This window comes from Tachypleus tridentatus, chromosome 7 (genome assembly GCF_004210375.1).
Source record: "Tachypleus tridentatus isolate NWPU-2018 chromosome 7, ASM421037v1, whole genome shotgun sequence".
Taxonomy (NCBI): domain Eukaryota; kingdom Metazoa; phylum Arthropoda; class Merostomata; order Xiphosura; family Limulidae; genus Tachypleus; species Tachypleus tridentatus.
Genome location: NC_134831.1, coordinates 145,842,107 through 145,869,816, shown reverse-complemented (window position 1 = coordinate 145,869,816; position 27,710 = coordinate 145,842,107). Strand labels below are relative to the sequence as shown.

General features: G+C 31.3%; 1 protein-coding gene across 3 annotated transcripts; it reads right to left on the bottom strand.

Moving 5' to 3' along the window:
- Positions 1-27,167, bottom strand: LOC143256836 (cleavage and polyadenylation specificity factor subunit 5-like). Of its 3 annotated transcripts, XR_013031570.1 has the most exons (8): positions 27,011-27,167; positions 23,587-23,787; positions 11,542-11,605; positions 9,418-9,507; positions 7,278-7,353; positions 3,827-3,941; positions 2,717-2,834; positions 1-1,533 (listed from the first exon to the last, which is right to left on the bottom strand). XR_013031570.1 is itself a non-coding variant. In XM_076514579.1 (7 exons), exons 1-7 carry the CDS (start codon positions 27,136-27,138, stop codon positions 2,813-2,815), a joined length of 696 nt encoding a protein of 231 aa, XP_076370694.1. In that variant the 5' UTR covers positions 27,139-27,167; the 3' UTR covers positions 1-2,812. The 3 variants fall into 3 exon arrangements, 2 of the variants coding, with proteins under 2 accessions (XP_076370694.1, XP_076370695.1); XM_076514579.1 differs by having other exon boundaries at positions 1-2,834; XM_076514580.1 differs by having other exon boundaries at positions 1-2,834; positions 26,900-27,031.
- Positions 27,168-27,710: the final 543 nt, after the last annotated feature.

The following is a 27,710-nucleotide window of genomic DNA, read 5'->3' as shown; positions in this document are numbered from 1 at the left end:
TTTCTGTAAATCTTTCTTTAATACATCACATCAAAATACAGATCCACTGAAAGTTTAAGTACAAAAAATAACCATTTACTTCAAGATGATCATAACTTTGATACAATAATAGATGGAGTGACAATGAATGAACCAGACTGTACATTCTGCACAACCATACAGAGGTTTTCTTTTATTTATAAACAAGTGTTTGATTAATGAAATATAACAATAGTATAACAGAATCTACATCATCCACATTTCCAGAGAATTTGTTTAGACAATTCATCTACACATGATACAAATCCAACTCTTTCTTTTGGCATTACTCATAAAAGACCAGGAAAAATTGCTATTAATTTTGTACACAAGAAACATTAATCATTTTAAAAATATGATAGCATGTTTTTGTGTGCATGTATATAATGAATGGTACTTCAGTTCACATGCAAAAATAATACTTGAAATTTGGTAAAATAAAATAAATGCACAAGATCCCAAAATAATGCATTAACCCTATGAGCATAGGTTGGTCAAAATGAACATGTCATGACGTTTTTACATTCAAATTTTAAACATCTTTATCTTAAGGTATGTCAGTAAACTTGGCACCAAAACTAACTTTTTTTATTCAAATTTACTATCATGTAAGACTTATTTTTTTAACTTGATATGGAAATATTTCAATAAAGTATCAAACTTGACTTCTTTATATCAAGTGATACTCTGTCATTACAAATTGGTCAAATTTTCTTTCTATCCCAGATAAATTTCAGTTTGTCAAAAATTACACACTCAAAGTACTGCCAAGTCATAATACAACTTTATAACCTCCAACCTTCTCACTTCACTGAGGTATAAACAAAGAAGTCAAACCCATATACCATGTCTCTCCTGTCTTTCAATAAGTATTAACAATTCTCTGTCATTTGCTATTGGATTATCTATAACAAACAAAAAGAGATTCTGCTTTACTAAATTTATAATGAGGCTAGTCTGATCAGGTATCAATTTTGGAAATATTTAGTCTCAGTTTCGTCATGTACCTATGTGACGTTTAGCTCTACCGGCTAACGGAATTTTTGTATCCCGTTTATAAGTTTGTTTAGAAAGTCAATTAAGTTATAGTTGCTTCAAGGCATTCTGTTTTTGTGCATGATAATATTCTGTATTCAAAATCATGTATTAAAAAAAAAAAAACTATTTTGGTACACCAACACTGTTACAAAAAAGCAGGCTTACAGTGCTTCATCTTCCAATGACAGAAAAAGGCAAGAGTCCAAACATAATGTATTAAATTTGTTTTTATGTATATTTTTTATTTTATTGTAAAAGTAACTAAAATGTAAAAATTAAAGATATTAGGTTACATAAATCATATATAAAAAAATGAAATAAAAACCACTTGTGATACTTCATTATAGCACATATACATCACAAGGTATAATTATAATCCAGCTGTTGTGCACTTTTAACTCAATTGTCTGTTCATATTAAGGTTTCTGGGTGTGATAAGTGGCTTTTGGAGTATTCTAAGAGAGTCAAAGTGCAGCTCTAAGCAATGAAAACATAAAAAAACCCAGGTTTAAAATTGCCTATTGGATTTGACTGTAAGAATAAATAGCATGTAATAGTCAATTACAATATAGTCATTCTGAACAGAAAAAAAAGAGGTAATTTTGATTTTTTTCTTAACTTTTCATTTTACTTACATTGATGATTTCTGTATAGTAAGTGTTAAAGTAAAAGATATTGCTTTATTCAAAAACTTAATTTTCATTTAGAAAGATCTAAAAATTATGCAAGTGAAATTTGAAACTAAGATGAAGAAAAATCTTTTTTATTCTTAATGAGAAAATCACCATGCTCTCACATAGAAATCTTTATTAAAAAATGTTTTGTTTTTTTTTTTGCATATACTATAAAAGTTAATTAAACCTTCCAAATTTTGTGAAAGTATAATTAGTACATTCACTTATAGTATGCATAGTTTCATGGTTACTTGATGGTTACAAGGTTTATCAAAATGATAGAGCTCATGTTCAAAGTTAACATAAAAACTACAGCAAAAAATTTCAAACTATTTTTTGTTAATTATTTATTCAAAGCAAAATTAAGAATGTTCTTCAAATTGGATTTTAAAAAATTCTACAGAAATGAATTACTTTTCAATTAATGTTTTATAGATATGTTATCACCAAAAAAAATCACGGGCACATGATTAATACATCAGTTAATTCAAAGTGGTAATGTTATACAAATTCAAGGAAAATATGTGTACTCGTATATAAATGCAAATTTTTAAATGACCTCTCACATTTATTTACAATTCTATAATAGACAAATAACTCATAAAAAGTAAGTCACATAAAAGCCATTTAAAGATTGTAAATTGTGTTGTTATTCTATGATCATTGTTTAACACACATGTAGACATTTTAACACAGAGAACGTAATTGAAATTCTAATTGTCAAATAGTTACTATTCAGAAAAACTGAAATGAAATAAAAAGGCAAGGACAAATGTTTTTATAAATTTACATCTGCATTAAAATGATTAGTTTGTTTACCTAAAAGTCTTACAAATATTTAGAAATATAAAATCATAAAAATTTCAACAGTAAATTTTCTATTAAATTGTAGCTAACAATGAAATATTTGTCATAAAACTATGAGAATCATAAGATTCCTTAACAGATATGCAAGAATATAAAATGCTTTGTCTTCTGGTATTTACCTGCAACAGGTCACTGCTATTACCTTTTATTTAAAAAAAAATCAGTGACTGTCATATGATGAAAAAAAAGGGGGGATTCAGAGTCTTCCAAACCCATCACAAATATATAAAACAGAACCTAAGGATAGAAAAAAAAATACTTCAGTGATTCTAAAATATTTATTATGAAGGTGTATCAATTTCAGGACTACATAAAAAATTACTACTCTTAGATTTATTATAGTATCAGTTCACATTTATTTTTGGTCTAAACTATTTATGTACAAACACAGAACTCATAATCTTACTGAAAAAAATACCTTAATGATTTAATAAAGTATTATATTTTAAACTAAATTACACAAAACTAAATATTCAATACAACATTTAATAAATTTCACTTTCCTCAAGCATATGCTTAAAAATATCCATTCAAATCCAGTATACCTTAATTTTACCTAGGTTTACCCCAGTGGCATACCTACAAAAGATGCCTCTCCCTTCACATAAAAAAAAGTAATTAGGACCCATACATTTATTCTCCTAGCAAAATAGCATCAGCTTTTCAGCTCAAATAATTTTAATTCCAATCTTTTGTTGGCAATCCATTCATTTGTTAGGCCCTTCAGATCCTCACACATAATTGATGGGGCATACTTACACAACTAGTTTAGTCTCAATTTGGACTGTTAGCTTGATAATGACATTATAAAATTGTTAAAAAGATATTGTGTTCTTTGCACAATATGTCATAAAAGTGGCAATATGTTAAAGCTTAAAAATAAACAACTTACTAAGATTTTCAGAAGTTATCCAACATTTTCTAATTCAACCAGTGAATTTCACAAACCTTCTTAATAAATCTGTATTGTTTCTAATGATAAATCTTAATTATATTGCTTAAATACCTTTCTGGTTTCTACAATAACTTCAATCAGACTAGTTTTTCTTTCACTCCAAAAAATAAATACAAAGTCAAAAAATAAAAACTGTTTCCAAATTATTAAGTGACACACTGGTAATTAAAGTTAAATGTACAGAAGTCTGTTTGTGAATGCAAGAAATACCAGTACATCCTAACATAAAAAAAAAGTTTAAATTATCTATGCACACTTTCTATATGTGACTCACCTACTCAAAGCCTGAGGAAGACTGGAAATAATAGGTCCATAACCTTGAGCATTGTCATACAACTCAAACAGTGGTGCTGCAACAAGCTTGTAGTTTTTTGGTACAGCAAACAACGCTGAAACAAAAAAGTTAAAAACTTGGTAGAAACAACAAAGAAATATAAATACTTGAATGTGTGACAGTTACGTTGAGTCATTTCCTTTTCAATATAGTATTTGCTTAAATACAATTCTTTAAAATATAAATATGTATTTGATCACCTAAAAATATATAATCCATAATAATATAATTTTAAACTTATAAATAGCACAGCAGGAAAAACCCTCATACTTAAATAGCAAACTTCTCTAATTCAAAAATTACATCAAATATACATTTGAAGTAAGTGACTTTATATCCTCTCCTCACAAAACTTACAGTTTTAGTTCTTTATGTCCATTAAATATTAATTACTTAAATGAACTGGACAAAAACAGCTATATTTTGTAAAAAGAATCCAATGGTCAGACGACCTTACAGCCAAAGTACATACACACTTTTCTTGCTATTACAGATTTCAAAAAACTTTGGTTCAACTGCAAGAGTTCAGTTCATCTGGTGTCTTGGACAACAATTCATTTTTTAAAAAAGGCATTTTATTTCTCTAGGAATGTGTCAATTTATCAATTAGAGTTGCAATTTTATGAAACAAATGTTCTTCAAGTAAGCTTATAAAAGTTATTGGTAAATACTTTTATTGAGGAATAAGTTCTAGCAATTGTGGGAGGGAGAACATACATTACAAAATAACTATCTTTGCTGCTTCCAGTGTCAGTAACATGTTGTATACTAATACAATAGAAGTGAAATAACAGTTATTACAACAATGATTTGATACGACAGTTTATAAACTTAAATGTATTTATTCAAATTTTAAAATCTTGATCCTGATTACTTGTTAGGTAAATATTTTTAAAATTATCATTAGTATCACAGCCAATGTGAGCTGATTTCTGCTCATCAAAAAGTTACAAATGCTTAAGTGCAAGCAGTATGTTACTCATTACAATTTCATATGCCTACAGCTCAGTTAAACTACAATTTAAACATTAAATAAATGCCAATATGTATCTAATTCATGACATTTGCCAACAAGATACAGTTTTTCTTTAATACAAACATATTTTAATATACGAAAAATAATACAACAACAATAATAGTTATTACAAATAATAATCCATGTACAAAAGTTTTGCAAACATACAAGCAATATCAAGTTTTCCTTTTGGTCTGGCTGGAACTTCCTTGATGTCTTATCAAGGGTTTACGATGAGTGAGTTAATTTCAAGTTAAGTTAAATGGTTTGTAATGTTCAAAATCTATAAACATTCCTGGTCAAATATTTGTAGTTTCCCAATTACTAAGCATTATTCACAATTATAGCTTCAAGGTTTATAGTATAATGACTGTAAAATCAACAAATATACTGTTTATAAGTTACAAATACTTATAGACATGAGAAACTTCAGTTTATACAACAATATAAACAATACACCAGTGTTTATATAAACACATACTGTTGAACCTCACATTTGGGAGAGTTCTATAATTTTATGAATAGGCAGAAATTTTGCAATACAGTTTTAACAGTACACATTATGTACATTTCTGAATATATATATATTTAACTCAAACATCAATATTAAAATAGATATATAATAGTAAATTTGTCATACTGCCCTCCTTAGAGAATTAAAAATTGGTGTTTATCATTTTTAACTAAGATATTATATACATACATTAACAACAACTCATTAAATATAATACACTGTCAAAGAATTATGTAACTTTAATAATTATGACAGTATATAACATAATCAACACAAATAATCCAATGATCACAAAAGTACATAACACGTGAAAATGCATCAGCACAAATGTTATCTTTTTTGGTAAAGGTACAACACAAGTAACAGTCACATGACTGGAGGGTTCTTCTGAAGCTGGGACAGGTTTCAAAGGAGCAATAGAAAATTTCTGGTTAGGGTTTTGACCAACTGACAGGTTTAGCAAGTTTTAGAAAAGTGAGCGACATCTTGCCTAATTGTTGACCAAAAGAAATGTCTCATAAATCTGTCACATGTCTTGTTGACACCAAAATCATAGATTTGAGGATTTTCTAGTTTCTTAATATGTTATTTTTTTGTTTGGGTCCAAAAATATGTTCATGTTAAATTACATTTGTTTGAAAGCTATATAACTTTTCTGTTATGATAAGATATCAACAAAGTTTAGTTAAATTTATCAAGTAAGTGAAAGCAAAATATTCTGACAACTCAAATCCTTATTTATTGAATAATGTTTTTACATTTATTGCATTTAAACAATGCACAAAATTAAAATAACTTATTATTTACTGAAAACAAACTACACATATATTATAAATTTATGTCAATCATGAATATTGTTAGCGAGAATCACAATACCTATTCTGACAAAAATAACAGAGCTCACACATCACTAGTAAATTAGCATTTTCTTTTATAATTTATAGACAGAAGTGGTGGAAAAGTCACCTGATAAAATACAATATAAAAAAAACTATTCCAGTTGGAACTTACTGGATATAAAAGAATAGAGCTTTCTGATCAACAATAAAAAAATTAGAAACTCTATGATGCAAGAAGTATTTTAAATGTTGCTACTGTTTCAGTTTTTTCTTTTCAAAATTATGTCTCAAAACAAAATTAGAAAATTTCACAATTAATAAAATGACTAATATACTAAATTAAAGCACATGATTTTTTAAAGTATAAACCTGATACTTTTTAGTAAGTTTTTTTTACTGAATTTCACACACTTTGGTTAAGTATTTTCATTGTGAGAGTGAAAAAAAATGAAGTATCAGTGACATCTCCTAAAGTACAGAAAAAGTTACATACGATTAATGACAGAAGAATACTGAGGAAAGAATCAGAAGCAGTAAGACTTATTTACCCATTAAGCTATCTATACTCTACCAACCATGGAAACTGAAACCCAATTTTTAGCATTATGTGCCCTCAGAATTGCCACTGAACTGCAAAGAAGCTAGCAGTAAAAGAGAAAAGTGTCATGTTGCATAATAACCTATTAATCTTTGAGAAATACTACTTTTCTTTAAAAATTAATTATTTAAATGCTTTCTCACTGAAATAACTTTTGAGAAATCTCTATCTCTTTTCTAAATTGGAAATATGCATTCAAGAATTATATTAAGTAACTAACATGTTGAAGCAAAGCAGTTTAACTAGTTAAACTTTTTACATTTCATTAATAACAGTAAACAGTAAAAAAAATTTATTTTTTTATTTCAAATGGCAAATATATTTTTTTAAGGTGTAATCCAAACCAAGAATAAAATTCTTTGAAATCAAATACACGAAAATTAGTTGTTTATCTATCTACAAATGCAATCTAATAAGCATCTTACCTTTTTCTGGAAGCTGTACAAGAAATAACTTCTTGTGTTCTTTAGGTTTTGTAATATGAGGTGGTATATAGGGGTACTGGAAATAAATGTAACATCAAAACTAACTAAAGTTTGTACTGATTTAATTTTGTTACATAACAAAACAAAATCACTTTAATGAACAAAAAACATTGGTGATTTGTTCAACATATATTTTTTCTTAATCTCAAATAGTTCGTTTCATTATACAAACATTTTCTGAATTACATTTTTGTCTGTGGTATTGAGCAACAATTATACATGATGTCTATGAAGAATTAAGACCTTAAACTCTTATCTAAATTATATATCTGGGTTCAACTTTAAAAAAAATTTCTAGGTTGTTCTTCAGACAACGTGACTTGTATCAGAAGTTGTTCTGAAAGTTGAATTGGTTTTCAAAAAAAAAAAAAATACACAGACCCACAAAAAAGATCTAATTATGATAATATTGGTATAAAACCACCCGAAAAAATGACCCAATTACAATACTTTTGATGTTTTTATATCTTATTTATTTCTAAAAAGAACAATTAATATTTAATTAGTAATTTTGCACCTGTAGGGTCCTGGAAAGGCCGTCTCATTCACTCTGATGACTGATGCCAGAGATGTACAGCACTGGTGGGGTCAAAACCTCTCCTGCAGTCATAATGGATAGTATTACCCTCACTTCCCTGTCTCAGTCATAAGAAATGAAATATGTCTAATTTTTAATGCCTTATTTCCCAGGAAGTTTCATTACCTTGGAATAATAACCCAAACCAAGTTAATGTTTCACAGCATCTTAAGGAAACAAAGAGTCAATGATCTGTAAAACCATAAACAACACATTAATCTTGGCCAATCATTCTAACCAGCTTTGCCTGTGACCAAGTACAGTAAAGTACAGCCTTTAGTAAGATTAGACTTGTATCAGAACACTCACACATACTAGTATACCATAATACATACACAATACCAGAGCACTGTACATGAATACACATACACATACTACTGATATGTACTGGCATTCATATTCGTAGCTTGTATTGACCTGGAGAGAGGCAAAGCTAACCTTATTTTATTTATTGTTATTGTTTCATACTGATCAAAATTTTCATAAAATGTTTTTTGCAGTTGTCATTATTATCCTCTACTTCCTACTTTCCTCATGGTAGCTAGATCTTTTATATTTCCTAGACTTGGTTGATCATGCTTGTCTAACAACAGCCTTACACCTATATTTGCATAATCTAAATGGGGTCAGAATATCAACTGTGACAATTAATGATAAAAATTCCAAGTTTGATTTTGTAACTTTGATCACTTTAGTTCCTACTGATGATTTATTGGTAAGAAGTTGAGACAGCCATGTTAGTTTTATTGTCATCATCATCTACAACTGATATTAATCTCACTAAATATTCATGCTTTTAGCATTTGTTTTCATTGTGAATTCCTGCCCACCCATATATATATATATGCATATATACATTGTGCAGTACAATGTATGGTAATATAACTAAAAAAGCTACATACAGTTTACTGTATTACCACACAGCCATTCATGCTCACTTGAACCCTATACAAAACTAACATGCATAAGAAAGCACAGAGATGCAGCTTGTCCACAGTTTAATGTTTATTGACTAGAACAGTATTATTAGCCTATCACAAAAGAAAACTTTTCTTAATGATTTCTCCCACTTTTCATGAATTGTTCGATCATTTCTCTTGTAAAAAGTAAAATCATTTTTAAACAATAAATAGGCCAAAAGATATTTTTGTGGGGGCTCAAATTTTCAAGTTCTGAAACTTACCAACAATCTAGATCGAAGATCCGAGTCAACATCATATGTGCAGTGTGGGGATAGACAAGTTTACGGTAAACTACAATGATGTTTTGAATAAATGTTCCAGGACACTTATTGGACATGGGAGGGGGAGTAAAACAGAAGCAATATTCTTGTAAAAACTAATTTACTAACAAATACTTCAGAAATTAGACTTTAAGGCAAATATTGTTCATGTTTGTTGTACTGTGGTATGTTAGATTTCTCTAGGAACTTTACTGATGTAAAAACAATACTTATAACAAGTCTATATTTAGAAATAATGAAATGACTACAAAAATATTAACCTGTGGAGGTTCAAAATTAGGTCTCCACCATCTTCCTACAATATCTTCAATAATCCACTCTTGTTTAATACCATCTTGTCGTCCTAAAATCTTACAGATGAAAAAAAAAGAATGAAAAAACACTTCAATGTATTCTAGCTTAACACTTGTTATAATACATTGTTTTATAAAACATATACTGTTCTCATTTATGAAATAGCCATTACAGATTTATTTTAAACTGATAAAAATAAACCTAAAAACTCTCTCTAAAATCACATATCATGCTTCTTAGAAATGCCATCAGTGACGTATCTCTCTTTTTAGCACGTTACTTCAGAATAAAACATATTATACAATACAGACATTTAATAAATAGGTTAAAATTAGGTCAAATATATAATCTTTAAATACTAGGTTTGGTTATATTTTGACCTTAAGGTATTTTTATTTATTGATAACCAATTTTCTTATTCTGTGATAATTTTTAAACATTTTATTCATTCTTAATATTTAGAAAAATGTTTTTGGTTTCTGTGACTTCCATCAAAAATTATCCAAACAGTTAAGGTTATTTGCCACAGCAATGTCGTGTCTCATCAACAGTAGGCACAAATCCCCAATTTGAAGGAATTATAATAAATTAAGTAAACTTTTGAAAAGATAGCTTCCAGAAAATAAATAACAGAAGTGAATTGAATTATAAATAACAAATGCTTTCTATTATTTATAATATGACACAGAGGGAAAATAAGAATAAGCTTATTCAGGCTGATCACAATTGACTACTATATCAACTCTATAATGTTGTGGTTTATTTCCGTGCTTCAACAAAATGCACCATGTAGCACTGTAAAAAATTATCCCTTAAAGTGAAACTTGAAAATAAAATTTTTTTTCTAATTATCTAATACCACAAATCCTCTTGCTTGTATCACATCTCATATAAAAATCAAAGCAATTGCATTTAAAATACATTACTCACACAGTAACAAAGTAGGAATATGGCTTGCTTTCAATATAAGCAGGTATGTACCATTCTGCCAGCTAATATACCTAATAATAGACCTAAGTCTAATTCTGATCATTTTCTTCAATCTAATAATTTTTTGTTCAAAAATTTTACTTTTCAACTTATAATGAAGGTTTGATCACAGTAATGCAGCACATTTCAATTGTGTATAATGCCAGTATAAAATAAAATATAAATTTTGATAAAGGAGACCAACTTTTAAATAAATTCATTTAGAAAGAAACTGTAGCTTTACAATTCCTAGCTAAAGAAAATTCCATAAATCAGTTTTCTGTCTAAACAAGGCTGGTCAACCAATTAAACATATAAACATTTACTAAAACATGAGTTTTCAGCAATAACTACTGATAAACAACTGATTCTGATCACCTGAATTCTTATACCTCAAAGACACAAAAATACCGAAGTGTGATTTTTTTCTTTTCTTTTTGTGGAGCAAGATGAGGTAGAGTTAGTTATATCACTTTGCACTTCATTATATCAAATTTTACTCTGCTAACAAAGTTGCTGAGTTTGGATTTGCCTACTTTAGGCCTTAGTGGCCTAAGCTGCAATTTGAATGTACAAAGAAAATCACAGAAAAACTTAGAACAAGAAATACATAAAATAACACAAGTTGAAAATTTAAATTTATTAAGAGAAACTTTTTGATTAACAACTTAAAACAAAATTTTAGCTTGCTTTAAATTTTCTATGGTAAAAAGTTACTTTTAATTATGCAACATTCAGAAACAGTGAAACTATGTCAGTTGTTTTTTGAATCAAAACAAAGATAAAATTTAGGTTTATAAAAAAACTGTATAGAAATGTTTTAAAAGAAAATAAGAAGACAAATATTAATAAGTAACATCTACAATAAAGAAAATCATTTTGAATTATTTCTTAAAACACACCATAATGAAATCTTTACAAAATTTCAAAGCTACAAATAAATGCAAATATAACTTTAAAATTAGACATTTTATTTGCAGACCCAACAATTCTGTCAAAAAGTTTCAAACTAGTTCAATCAGTAGTTTTCTTTTTCACCATGCAATATAACAAACCATACAACAAGGGCATTAAAATGATGCACCTATGTCTCATATAATTAAAGAAAAAAAAGTATTTACCTCTGCCATTAACCTCTTCAGTCCTTCTACTTCATCTTCACCAGCATTAAGTTCTCCACCAGGTCTGAAAGATAAATACTGAACATTTAACAAATACACAAAAATATGTTAATATACATCAGGCTCACCAAGTTCCCATAGGTGGTGAAGAAAAACAAAAAATTTGAGTCACCTATTTTTGAAAGTTGAAGTCTTTGACCTCCTTTTATGAAACTGGTTAAACCTTACATATGCAAAAACAGCTGGTTTGGGTTGAAAAATTTTTTTATGTGGAGGAGCAAACAATGTTTTGACCTTCTTCGGTCATCGTCAAGTTCACTAAGAAAGAAAGAGATAATTGGCCGATAGCTGACCACATATTTGAAGGGGGTTGTGTAACTGAGTATAGGAATGTAGAGGGTGTGCTTAAATGTTTGATATTATATTATATTATTAATATAGGTATAAAGATGTTCCTTTGCATTGGTTTATTTTGAGCCTAAGCTGTATAAGTAAGGCTTTTTTAATTTTGCGTTTGTTTATGTTTGTTTCTTTATTTAGTATTTAAGTGTTTTCTATGGTTGTGTATATTTGACTTGCAGTGTTCGAAAACGTGTGAAGGTGACTTTTGTGTTCTTTGAATCTGGTTTTCAATTTTCTACTTGTTTCTCCAATATAGAAGTCGTGGCAGTTATCACATTGTATTTTACAAATAATGTTGGTGTGGTGTTTGTCAGTGTAGTTTTTACATAGTATAGACCTCAGTTTTGTGCCTGATTTTTAAATAAAGTTGGTGTTAACTGAAATGTCATATTTTGTTACTGGTTTTTGCCAAATGTTGGTTATTTTTCTGCTGATGTCAGGAATGTATGGTATGCAGCAGTATATGGTTTTGTGAGATATTTACTTTTGTTGGTTGATTTTGCTTTTTGTCTAGGTGTGTGTGTATAATGTTTTCTACAGTTTGTGGAGAAAACTTACTGATGTTGATGAAGTATTGTTTTATTTTGTCTAATTCATCATTAATATTATCTGGTGAGCATAGTTTCATGGCTGTGTTTATTTGGTTTCTTAGTATGTTGAGTTTTGGTTTTGTTTCATGTGCTGAGTCCCAAGGAATGTATAGCCCAGTATGGGTGGATTTCTGTTTTAAATTGTGTATCGGTTCTTGTAATTTTGAGGTTAAGAAATGGCATTTGATTGCTTTCTTCTTGTTCACATGTGAAGTTGATGTTGGGATGTATAGCATTAATGTGATTGAAAAAACTAAGTGTGTGTTCTGTAGATGCAAATCCTGCAACCGTGTCATCTACATATCTGTACCAGTATAGTGGTGGATGTAATGCTGTGTTAATTGCTTGTGTTTCAACTTGTGTCATAAAAACTATTGGCTAGAACTGGTGATACTGGGTTGTCCATACTTAGGCCATTTGTTTGTATATAGTTGTGATTATTGAACATGAAGTTTGTCTTCATCGTGGTGAATTCTATGAAGGTTGCTAATAGGTTGCTGGGAATGTCTATAGATGGGTTAGGGTCTTGGATATAGTGTTCCAAGGCTATCTTGCAAGCTTTAGCAGTTGGAACTTCTGTTTTTACACATATATTTCTCTACATTTGGGTTTTCTCATCATCACTGGTTAAACCTTATTTGGATCCTGAGTTTTAAAATTATCTCACAATTATGAACACAATGTTAATATCCTGTTAAGGGAGCCAAAGTGGTATTAATTCAAAAAATTGTAACTACTAAAAAAGATTTAAACATTTATTTCAAAGAGCTCAAAATTATTTGATTCAGGTGCTCAAGAAGAAGGTTACAATTTGAATATATTTACTTGTGAAAAAACTTGCACCAAAGACTATTATGTTAAATCAATAAATAATCACTCAAAACATTTAGTTAGGTTTAAAATTCTGCCACTAATGTTGTTCTAAGCAAAACAAAAGTCAGGATGATAGGGTAAAGGATTCAAAGTATTTGGTTGGTTGGTTGTTTTTGTTATTTTTTTTCTAAGTTGCATGGCAATTCCAAATATTATACAAAAAATGTATTTGGAAAATAAATATGCCAGGATATCTGAATGTTCATTTGTTGAATAAAAACAAAAACAACTAAACCTAATCTATCCTATCCACTTCAAAGCATTCTGAACATTATGTAAATGAATCAGATTCTAAAAAGCTAGAAGTGTTGTATTTAAATCAGCCTTCTGTGCCTCCCTTTTATAATTAAAAGATTTCAGTGAGTCATGTAAATCATCAAACATCACTAAAACACCAATAGGAGTATAGTACTATCACATTATGCATGGCTTCCCTCTTTTCACAAGATCAAGTAGAATTCCTCACTCATAATGAAGGACAGGTGGAAAGGCATAATAGAGCTCCCTCCCCTCCCCAAAAGGGAAATAAAGGGTACCTCCACATTTTAAAGAATCAAATTGAAAGATCTGACCAGGTTTACTCTTTGCTCATGTGTGGAATAAGTAAGAAACCAGAGTGGAAAATAAGAGCACATCCAAGTGGGAAAGATTGTTTTAAAAAAGTGATCCAAACCAGAAAAAGAAATAGTAACTTAATTTCACAATAAAAAAGTTGGATAAAAGAGGATATGTCCAACAGTGTGGAGTGGCTAGAGAGGGGTGGATAGTGCTTGGTTAAGTCAACTGCATCGAAAACCTACTCTGGGTACCGACATCCACACAAGGGTTGGAGGAGGATCATACTCTCTTCACTTCAAACCCAAGAACCAGAGAATTGAGAACCACTCTAATTCCTGGGTATGGCACAGGATTAGCTTTGAGATATCAATCCAAGAATGAAACATCCAGTATCCAAAAGAAGTCTCTTACATGAAATCAACTACTATGACCATGAAACAGTTAGAATTATCCACAGAGCAATAACATCCAAGCAATAATAGAACAAGGGAGAGCCAAAGATAAAACCACAACAATCCCAAGTATCCTTTCTATGATGCACAACACAGAAAGAGAACTCAAGGGAAGAAGACAGACAACATAAAACATGTGTGAGAACAATGTTGATTGGTTCGATCTAAATCAGTCGTAGAATACTGACATCAATGTGAGGGTAGAATAAGGACTTCCAATCAAAGGGATGAACTGATCATACAGTTAATCACAGATTGGAGGATGTCATCTACACTGACAGAGCAGCACTGCCCTAATCTGAATAGAGTGGCTATAGCCATGTGAAGCACATCAAGCTGGGTGCCTCAATGGTGACCACCCCAGTGGCTTAGAACTGGTAAGTGGTACAGTATCTCCCATATTTCACTAGGAGAAAGGAAGGCTGAGAATGTGTTGGAGAGCCTGGAAGAACATCAACACCCAAAACAGTACAATGGATGATCACAAAAACCCTATATTTTATTTAATCAAAGCATGGCAGAGTTGAGAAGTTATTCCCTTCTGTTATACCAATAGTGGTAGAGTCAAGAATGGGCATATTTATGCAGAAAATATCTTGAAGTTATCCATCTAAAAGTGATCTTGTGAAACATACAATCTCAAAGGTGAGTGTGCAGAACCATGAAAATAAAGCATTACTGAACATGGTATGCAGTAAAGATTTAGAATTAAAGAACAGCTGGTCAGGTACCATTCACCACAAAGTGAATTGAAGAAATGAAAATTAGGCTACTGAAAGAAAATGATTAATAAAAACTTACCCAGTGTCAGAATCATACAAAAGGTTGGAGAATAGCTACAGGTGGAAGGCAAAAACCATGATATAATATAAATAATGATATGAGTATAATAAGATTGGTCCACATGCCTGACTGCAGAATTCCTCCAGAAGTTGATAAAGACTCAAAACGAAAGAAAATAAAAGCTGTAGGTTTCGATGAAGAGTAATACAGTACAAAGTTTACTGGGAAGAGGACAAGTAGGGAAAAAAAACCAGTTGGATCATAAACTGAGCACAACTAGTGGGGATAGAAGGAAAAAGATTCCTGGATGAAGATGGCTGCCAAGGGACAGAGAGACAGAAATGGGAACTATGGAAGGAAACCATGTAAGCAATATAGCAAAGTAGAATATGCACAGAACATAGAGGTCTACCTAAATCAGGACAGGGACAAAGATGAGAAATATGAGGTAAAAAAATCGCCAATAAAGTTTAGTTACACTCCCAAGCCACTGAGATTTTGGAAAGGAAGGACACTATCTGGATAAAGTAGAAGATTGGTATGATTGTAAAGTGTAAGTGTGTGTAACATCAATGCCCACTGGCCAGAAGGAGGAAATACACCTGAAAAGACAAGTGAAACAAAGAAAATGAGGATATAGGTTCCAATAGAGACAAGGTAAGGGAATGGAAGACCACATTAATGTCCCAAACTGGATGGGTAGGTCGCAAAGGGCACTGATTAATTCAGAAGGAAAGGATTAACATGGTAAAAATGGGTGACAGAAAAACTCTGCAGTAATGGGATAAAGCTGACCAAAAACCTGAAATCAAGGAGACCAGGAACCAAAGGACAAGCAGCAGTAAATCCCCAAGCCTGGGCCAAGGTGTGAAAGACATTCCACCTTCACTGATACACTTTCATGGAGGAAGGAAAGATATGGTGTGCCAAGTGGAAAGCTATATGATGGGAAAAACCAAAAGCCAGGCACGAAAAGGGAAGGTGTGAAGTGTGCAATACAGAACCAGCAACTGGGTTGGATATTAAGGAAAATGATACTAGAGGAACCAAATGTTGGTGGAGTAAACTGGGAAACCATGATTGAACTTGTCACTAGGGAGCAGTCAGAAGGGCCCAGCATGGAGTAACATGGATCAGGTAAACAACCAAATGAAGCAATCAGAAATGACAATAAACATGTAGAAATTTGTGTGATAAATCCTGCAGAAGGCATGTATAGCTAGAGCCAGAGGATGGGAAACCTGGAACCATAGAAGGGCATCTAGTAATTTAGAGTGGTGGCAAAAACATCAGTGTGAGGAAAACCCCAGAGATTGCAAAGTCACCAGTAAATGTGAGGATAAAGGGAACACTCCATTGTTTAAACCTAGTCAGGGTGGGAAAGACTATATACCATATGGTTGAAAGCACCTGAAAGATGGCATGGAATTAAACAAATATGTTGCATGTGAACCCAGTACAGGAAATCCAACATACAAAAACAGAGGGATCTCAACCAGATGCCACTTTGGTGATTAATATAAGTCACCAATATAGAAATGTCAAAATGAATCATTACCAGACAATGTCCTGCAATATGAATAAAGTGATCCAAAGCCTGACAAATGGCTAAGAGTTCCTGAACATTGATTTGTAAAGACTGTTCTTCCAGAGATCAATGACCCAAAAACCGCTGGTGATAGACCTTCACACCCCAGCCCTGAAAGGATGGCATTTGTAAACAGATGTAAATCCAGATAAGGAGGAGAAAACAGGACACCTGCTGACGTGCAAGTCTTGTCCAGCCACTAAAAGAGATTGTCTACAAGGGAAAGAGGAAGAGTTATGAGAGGATCCAAGGGATCTGTAACAGAATTACCATTATTCTTTTATTTTAATACCTACATGTGTTTCAGTTAGATGCATGTGACATATATTATCGGATGTGTATTGCACAAGTCCTACATGTTCTGTAAATTTGTAGAAGATTCTTGAAAGCAAGAAGCAACAATATACATTTTAGAACAATGTTGAAAGTTTGAGAATATCATATCATTAGTATATATAAATGACACACCAAGAGACACTGTTATTGTTTGTCAGCTACATAAATATACTATAAGCCTCAGAAGCTATAATTGTGAATAACATTTAATTAATTAGAAAACTACAGAAATTGGACCAGAAATGTTGACAGATTTCAAACACTGTAAACAGTTCAACTTTAGTGAATTTACTTTGGATGTTAATATTTCTACTAGGGCATTAAATATGTTCATCAGTAATAAGTCAGCAGTGTGAATCCAACCAAGCTCACTAGCTTAAGTGAGGTGTGACAATACCAACTCAGAATTGATTTGTTGAATCATTGATAAAATATTCAGTTCTAGACCTGATATAATACTCAGTATTGTTTGTAAGATTTTAAAACTCTTGTATATAAAGCAACACTTGTAATAACTATTATTAATAACCATTAATATAAATTGTATTTTTTTGTTTGCACTCTGAAATATATTTGTGTTAAGATAGAAAATTCTCTCTCAATCTTGTTGGCAAATATAAATTTGATACATATTAATATTTAATTAACTTCTAAATTAAAATATATATTTTATTTAAAATCTTAATACATAATACAGTACATTGGAGACTCATCCAAGATAAATTATAATACATAACAGATTTGAGCAAGGTTCCAATGATCATGCAGAGTCCACTGAAAGGAAAGAATGGGTGCACAGTTAATTGGGATTAGTGATATCACAAAAGATCACATCCTCAAAAGCAACAGAATACTAAGTGCAGAAGGTGAGAGAGCAAACAAGATGTAGCAAACTGACAATTCCATAGAATGGAGTCTGAAAGGAAAAGATTAAGCCCAACTGATGTGAATGTTGAAAAAGACATGCAAATGTACAAGGTATTGAGTAGTATAGAGGATGGACTTCTTCAAGTTTATCAACCAGCCTACAAGAAAAGCTTCAAGAAGAATCTGATAAGTACGACTAGTTGACTTCTGTTCAGAATAAGCCAGTTATCCATGTAAAAATTGATATTCAGCCCTAGGACTGAAGAGAAAGATCAAAAGATTGTACCACCTGACAGAAAACATAAATAGTTGAAGACAGCCCAAAGAGTAGGATGTAAAATTGATAAACCACCCCTCGATGGATGAACTGAAGATAAAAATGAGATTGTTCCAAAATGATAATATGCAGATAGGTTTTGGAGGCATGCATCTTAGCCATTCATAGACCTGAAGAAAAAACCCACCTAAGAGCAAGATAAAATTTCCTGGTGAAATGTGGTAAGTGAACATACCAAATGTGGCAGAAAAAACCATTAACAGGCCTCCAGTCCCTGATCCTTTTGGGAACAACAAACAGACAAAGACTAAAGCCTTGGTAAATGATGTGAGAAAGGTTCAATAAGCCTGATGGATGAGGAGGTCCTGTACCACCTTACACAGACAATGGCAAATTACAGGATCACAAGGAGAATGGAAGGAAACAGAGAAGTGAGGTGGAGAAAAAACAGAATTTCAGATAATGTAGACAAAACGTCAACAACCCAAACATCTAAGATGAAGGGGTGCAAACAGTGAATAAAAACTAAGGTAAACTTTCACTGGGTGGTTACAGAACTGTTAGCAGCATATCGTGCTTCATTGAGAAATATAACAAGCCATAGCACCATGAGAAGAGGAAGGATGGTAAACCAGAATTGATGCTACATTTGGCCCTCACTGAGATAAACAAGCAACCAGATGGTAAATGGTGGATTATTGTTGGGCAGATTCCACCTGTGACTCCAAAGTTTCTGAGACTATATCAAAGATGAAAAGTCTTAAAAATGGAGCCATACTTAAATCCCAGACATAGGGAGAAGGCAAATGGGTTTGAGATAAAATCACATCATGATCCAAAAGGTCCCAACAACAAAGAAATTACACTTGTAAAACCTGAGCTGATGATGATAAATGAGCTAACAAGACAAGGAGTGAGAGGATGTCCCCACAAAACCCCTCATGAAGATCGTCAGAGAGAAGATGGCATGTGGAAAGATACTGAAATAGGGTCATGAGGGTAAAACAGAAGCAGGAAAATTGAGTATAGGTGAGACTAATGGGAGATTTGAAGCCCATCCAACAAATGGGCAAAACTGAATGCAACAGCTGTCTAAAAATATGGACAATCAGCCCCATGAAAAGTGAGAGCCAACTGATCTGAAGAAGAGAAGGCATACTAACACCATCACACAACACAGAGACAAATTCATCAGAATTAATCCAAATATCTGGGGATAGGGAAACACCAAATTGGGTTGGGAAGTATGTGCATGCAATATCAAAGGATGCAGGCAATAAGATATAGGGATAAGAGATAAATCATCACATTCCTGAGAAATAAAATCAGCAGAAACCATGGACAGCTGAACAGAATAATTGGGAGGGTATGTGATGGCCTAGCAAAATCAGGATGAGGAAACAAGTGATTAAAGTCCTTGTCAATCTGACTTGGTTCTACAGGTTCAGGAGGAAGAGGTACAACATCTGGAGATAAATGTTGACTCATATAACTTTCAACCTCCTAGCAAATAAACACAAATAAATTTTCTGTGGGGCTTCCAGCACCTGCAACTTGAGGTATAGCTACCCCTGTCAACAGAACTAGAAAAAAAAAAAAAGACATCCAAGTACAACAGCTGCTAAACAAGAAGTGATAGTTTGTTAGAGGTGGATAGTGGGATATCATATGCATCAAATGATAATACTATGCTCCTGTTGGTGAAGTAGTGTTGCACACTGATTTATTAAAAATTCATTAGAATATTGTGATTCTAGGAGGGACAGGGGGCACAAGGATTATGGCACGGGTAATAAAAATATTTGCATATAGAGGAAACACTAAATGAGAATAACTAATCTTGTGACATAAGGGAAGTAACCATATTGGAAACACAGTTTGTTATATATTTTTTTTAACTTTAAAATAAAATATTCAAACTTATCCTCAATCTCTGTTTTGTATGTCATTTGATATTTTTGTGATAAAATTCTCCTTTTTAAAACTTTTTATCTTCACCAATAGGACACTATTTTTTGCATAAAGGACAAAACTTCCACTATAATAATAATAATAATGTGGTTTAATTAGTGTTGACCATGTACTACTGAAGTAACCTAAGTAAGCCAAAGTAAAAAATACTCTAAAATATATAAAAGCCAATGAATGTCATGTCACCTCAAGCTTGATTTCTCAAAGCAAAAGCCACAAAAGCCAAAATATGTATATACAGATAGAATATTTTGATGCTGTGCCCAATACGATTTTAGCAACAGTGATGCAAAGGTGTCATGAAACCTTATAAGTGCACCGAGTGGTGAAGTAATAAATCTAAAGTAAAGACAACCATCTGATCACCTAGCCTTAAGTCAAGAGTGCAAGTTTTAACAAGAAAGTAAGAATATTGATTCAAATTTAAATTAAATTGTTCCTGAATTACTTTCTGTTATATCCCTACCATTTTTAGGAGGCACTCACGAGCCAATAGGGGACCATCTTTGCTGAAAACAAAAACTACCCAATCTTGTTTTTCTCAATTTGTACCAAAATTTGACATTTTTACTGGCTTAAAAGAAGGCATTTCCTGCACTATTTTAGTTTTTGCACTGCAAATGATCTGAGGTGGTAAAGTGACTGAAATCCATAAATGCATCACAAGCTTAATGGCCAAGCACAAGAATCACAAAAGTTTCCAAATGACATGAACCTATTAAGGAACTATTTAGAACAATTTTGGTAGATAAAGTGCAACAAGATAAGGGCAGTATCATGCTTGCAGCTGTTTATAAAGTGTTCCTATCTACTCATCTTACTGGTGATTACCATGAATCTTAGACCTTCCCTACCAAATCACAGGTGAAATTATTCATATCTGAATTAAAAGCTCAACACAAAAAGGTGACAGCATAAGCACAAAAGTTTGGCAATGGCAATTTCTGAATTAATGATGCTAAGAATGTGACTTTATAGATACATACGGTATTTACTCCCAGCAAGTAGACTTTAGTACTAACTAGTATGGAGACTTGAGGTTGCTGTATTTCACATATAAACTTATCAATTACAAGTTTCTGTATTGAACTTACTATTAATATTCAACAAATTGTAGTGTAAGTACACCCATTGGCTCTTGAGAGACAAAAGCAAACCTTTATAATCAATGAAGTCTCTTAATTAAGAAATTAGCAAATAATTTTCAAGTTTTGTTGTCTATACATTTCATTTTATATTTTCAGTACACAGACTAACAATATGTTATAAATTTGTTGCTAAGCAGCATAACATGAAAGCTGTTGTTGGAATGTAGTGTTACCAGAATGCACTACATGTTAGAAGCTGTTAATATGATTTTTACCAATAATTATTCTATGAATACATTACAAATTAATTTCATAATGATCTTAATTTGTATTGACTCATAAAGAAATTTACTAATGTTTTACTGCCTCTACTGCACTTTCTGGCCTCTTTGTTGGTGAAGCTTGATTTTGAAAAAAAAATTATTTGGTTAACTATGAAATATGAGGTCAAGGTGTAATATGGAGTGGGGATGGTAGAACTTGTCCTGTCATTCTTGATGGGTTATTTTCTAGTGTTAATATATTCTGTAAGTGACTAGCTCAGTCAAATTATAATTCAACAGTTTTAAAACTTATCTTTATTTTTTGCAATTTGACTGATATAAATATAAATACAGGTAATAACCAATATTTAAATTTTTTAAATTAAAAATAAATAGTTATAATTATTTCTAATCATAATTAAAATGAAAATTATAGGACTGGTGAATAAGATACCCATTTTCTAGATTTTTCTAATAACAAGTCATTACTTATTCATATACTTGTATTTTCACTTATTTTAAACATCCATAGTACAAAAATCTTCCTTCTGAGAATTCTCACTACTAAACAATGAAATATTGATTATGTAAGAAGTTTGTGTTGAAAGAGCTGCAAGTTTCCTAAAATATAGTAACTGATGAAAATGTTCTGTGGAATTCAACAGTCTTTTTGAACGTAACTCTTACTTGATGTCATCTCACTACTACGGTTGAAATATAATTATTAAAATCAAAGTTTGCTCACTATAAAAGTTGCTGTTATTATATATTTGAATTACTTGACATTCATTGGTATTTTAGCTTAGAAATAACCAGTTATTAGCTGAGGCCTTAACTATAGATTGCTGTAGATTCTAGCCACAAAAATTATATATGGTAATTAATAGCCTGATCAAATAAAAACACTGATATCTATTGTTCATTTTTGATGCAATATGGTCTGTTGAGAACATATCGTTGTTTTTATTAATTTCTAAAAAAAAAAAATGCAGAAAGATTCAGCCTCCACCTTCTTAAACAACATTAAAGAGTTGTCCCTTAAATTCTTCTCTCCTACATCCATGCCTGCTTATACAACATAAAAAAAATTTAATTTTGAAGAAAAAAATGGAGGGGAATTCTAATTCTCACTTTCCTAAATATGCAGCTGTTTATACAACATTAAAAAATACAGCTATGCAATTATGCATTAGAAAAATCACACGTATAATAAAAATAGTAAATCTAAAATTTATTTGATACCTAAGTTGCTGTTGGTTGGTAGCACTGAATGTTACAATGGGAATCAAATCCAAGAACCTTAAAATTGTGAGGCACCCCCCAGTTATGTAGATCTGTACTTAACAACAAATTAACATAATTGCAATACTTCAAATGTCACAGCAGCTGGAGCAATCAAGAACAGTAAACAATCAGAAACTATAATTTTGATCAGTTGATTACTTTTGTTGCAACTGATTTAACCATAATTTCAATTAATTAATAAATGGAATAATTCAAACACTTAATAATTAAAAATACTAATTTGATTAGTTTATTATTTTTATAATATTAGCTGATAAATCCTAATTTTGATTAGTCAATTAGTTACAAGACACTGATCAATGTAATTGCTGCTCCTAGGTAATCAATTAAATCACCCAACTCTCTTCAAAACAATAATATGCATTTTTATAACATTTCATCAAGTCACATTTACCTAGAATATTCCAAGCTTAATTAAGCCCTAAACAACATTCATCCATGCATCAAGTTGCATAAAGATAACAATGACCTTCATATGAATATCAAAACTATCAAGTAACCAATAATTACTATTCACATAAATTACCCTGAGTTTTTGTAACCACACTCATATTGTGTCACCTAGTTCCTTCAACCAACATTGATAATTCCAATGGTGCTCCCATGTACCAAGTTTTCATATTATATGCAACTCTAACTACATCTTTCAGTTTTGGTCAAACAGAAATAATTAACATTAACTAAACACTTACAATTTAAAAAATGTGGTTCCCAGTTGCAATAAGAGTAAGTGTGGAAGACCATGTTCATGGACCAAAAGAACACCTTCTACTGAATGCCTCATTCCAATCTTATCAAACTCATTCTTCATTCGTTGAAATCTTGCAGGTACAGAACTATCTCTTTCAAACAAAGGCTCTTTAGTTCCAAATGTATAGTTAGTTAAGGGATACCTAAAATATCATCAACAAAATAAAAATATTTTGTACATTATACATTAGTTCCTCAAATTCATAACAAATATTTTATTAATATTACCCTAAGGTAGCTCAGGCTGTAAAAACTCCAAGCTGTTTAACATCAGAGAACCATAATACTGTTTACTGATGAAATATGTTAATGAAATATTTAAATATTTAAGTACGTAATGAAACAAATGAAAAATGCAGGTTAGAAAGTACAAGCAAAATATTAATGGTCAATGTAACTTAGTTGAGGCAGCAAATACCAGATTACCATTCTTAAATTAGCAAGAATGTGACACCTTGTCTGTTACACACTTTAAATTCAGCTGAGAAATGAACCAAATGATAGAGCTGTTGACATGGGCTTGTTAGTTAAAGTAACGTATTTAAGTAATAAAGAAAATCTTTATTTTATTACTTATTTATTTTGTTCTGTTTATCACTATTTACTATTTGTTTTCAGCCCATAATTATAATTTCACTCTTTTTATATTCAGTATTCTACAATTTCAGACTTACACTACGTCAGGATACTTAATTAACTTACTCTTTCACCAGATTTGAATGTCAAATTTTACAACAGGGCCAATTTGAATTTTATATAGACCAAAAGGAATATTATTTTTTTTCGATGCTATTTTCAATGAGCACAGCAATGCTATACATTCATATGTAATATTAACTTCTCACAAGTAACTATATTTTAAAGATTGTTTTTTGTTTGTTTTTTTGGAATTTTGCACAAAACTATATGAGAGCTATTTGCACTAGCCATTCCTAATTTAGTAATGTAAGACTAGAGGGAAGGCAGCTAGTCATCACCACCCACACCGCCAGCTCTTGGGCTACTCTTTTACCAACAAATAGTGGGATTGACCATCACAATATAATACCCCGCAGCTGAAAGGGCAAGCACATTTGATTCAACAGGGATTCGAACCTGCGACCCTGAGATTACGAGTCAAATGCATTAACCCACCTGGCTATGCTGGGCCATATTTTAAAGAATATAAAATGAAATGAAGTATTGCTATGATCTTTATAGTTGCTAATTAGTACTTTTAATTTTCCCTTACAAACATGCAACCTCAGTTTTAAAACAATCTATAATTTTGTGTTTGTATTTTTTGCACAAGTCAGTGTTCTCATAACACTGAACAAACCATATCATAATAATTGCTGTTTATTATAACTGTTGTAATTTTTTTATTATTTGAGATATTTCGTCAGTTTTATTTATATTCTGATTATAATTTTTCATGATTTAGTAATTATCTTTAAATTGCCAATATTTATAATATTATCTGTTGTTTAAACTTACTAAACTTATGTTCTGTTTTTTGGTGACAAAAGATATATAAATTATCATAATCCATTAAAAATATTATTAAAATGCTCAAAATTCTGATTATCAGCACTTTCTTTGTTGGTTATTTCACTATATAATTTTAATTGGAACTATATGACATATTTCTCCATCAAAGATATTACACGAATTTCATCTAAAAAATTATTTGTTTAATTAGAAAACATCTAACTGAAAGCAAAACAATCATACAAATTACAATTCAAAAGTAACTTATTTACAAAGTGAAAAGAAATACATATTCATATCCAACTATATAATGCTACAATGACTGACATGCACTGAATCACCAACTGGGTTTATCTTTACTATTTAAGAGCTTTGAAGTTCTCTTAATGTTTGGTTTTGTTAGTTGACAAATCACTGGAATCTTAGTCCAGGGTAAGAATGAATGTAAAGTGAGAATCACAGATCATACAGTGGGGAAAGCTAAAACAGATGTACCTCTTAGCACAGAGTGGCTAGGGTGCTTCAGACTATACTAAACAGGCCAACTCCAATTCAAAACCATGTGGCATCAGACATACATAATCCAACCTATGGTAGGAAGAAGGCTCACGCAGTCTTCACATTACATTGAGTAGAATGGAAGGAAGAAAATTCCATATGAGTTAATTAAAAAAGGGCACATGCAGAAATCCACAGCCAACATCAGTCATTCAGGAACCCAACATCTGAATGTCAGTAAGAAGGTACATGTCAGTTCTCTTCAAATCCAAAACCAAGTGAATAGGTTCCATTTTGCACATATGATTCAGGTATTGTGTTCAGTTTTGAATGTCTTATTTTTTGGGGAAGGACACTGCATTCTCAAAAGGGTTCAAAGGAAGGCAACTAATGTGATATCTGGGATGGAAAGGTTGGTGTTAAACAAGATAGGATAATATCTTGGAAATTTTCTCTCGAGAAAAATAAAATAGTTAGAGGAGATAACCAATTGAGATATCTTAGGTTGTTAAGGGGAATCAATAGTGTTGAATCATTATCTTTTATTTTTATACTTCATGGTAAGAATGGTAAAACTAAAGATATAAAATAAATTTTGGCAGAGTAGGAGTTACCTTCAGCTAAGACACTTTTGTTATTCAAACAAGGAATAAGTTACTTTCTGATGTGGTGGATGCAGTTAATCTGAGAAACTTAAATATTTGAATGACAAGAGCTGACCCTCAGTGATTATTTTAAAGTTTAATGGATGAGTTGACCTATATGGACTAACAAGTTCCTTACTGTCCTCAAACTATGTTTTTTTTTTATTTTTGAATTTTGCACAAAGCTACTTGAGCTCAATATATATAATGTACTGTAATTTGTAAAACTAAAAGGAACTGAACAAGAGCTTCATGCTAAAAAATAAATAAATGCTACAAGTTCAACACAGCTTTATGTACAATTTCAAGCTTCTCACATAATTTGAAGTTTTGAGTAAAACTAAAAGTAACATCAAGCCTTAAAGTTAAACAAAATTTGTATGTAGTCTCCTAATAAAATTAAAACAAATTTAAAATACTCTCTTTGTAATTAGTTACAAATTAGATCGTTCTATTACTATTAAGCAGTAATAAAGTAATATTATTACCAACTGGCACTATATTAGTTATATTAATATTACAGCAAGCAGATTACTACTAACAGTAATACTTAACATCCTACTACAATTAATACTATTAGTTGCAACACTTGTCTTAATCATACATATTATTATAATTTAAATAATTTATTAATTATAGATACATTGATAAGCCTTGTAACTGGTTTTCAGTTTGGCGTTTTAAACACCCATAAGTCATTTATCATAGAAACTTGAAAAAGCAGATGCTTAGTTCTTAAAAAAAACATACGTACAAATTGATACTTCTGTTTATAGTTAACGACAAAAGATTACTGCTTTGATTTGAGTATTTTCCTGGTATTTGATTTTGTGTTTTTCCTTTCGGCCAACCCGGTGCTGAGCTCCTTCCATGTGACGCCATATCAGTTGTATAAATCAAAAGGTGATACATACTTGGGGAAAAAAAAAGAGTTTCAATACACAATCTACATAATTTCAAATCAGACCAATTAGAAGTTGTTATTATATTGTCTAAAGCTTATTTATTTTTCTATTTTTTTGTTGAGTAAACCTATTTTATCCTATTTAATTCAATAACATTAACTAATACTCATATTTTTACTCCTGTTATCGCTCGTTGATGTAAGTCTTAATAGTTGGGGCCCGGCATGGCCTAGCGCGTAAGGTGTGCGACTCGTAATCCGAGGGTCGCGGGTTCGCGCCCGCGTCGCGCTAAACATGCTCGCCCTCCCAGCCGTGGGGGTGTATAATGTTACGGTCAATCCCACTATTCGTTGGTAAAGAGTAGCCCAAGAGTTGGCGGTGGGTGGTGATGACTAGCTGCCTTCCCTCTAGTCTTACACTGCTAAATTAGGGACGGCTAGCACATATAGCCCTCGAGTAGCTTTGTGCGAAATTTCCAAACAAACAAACAAACTTCATAGTTATTTGTAATAACAAAAAACCCACTTGAGATACATAAGTGTTAATAGA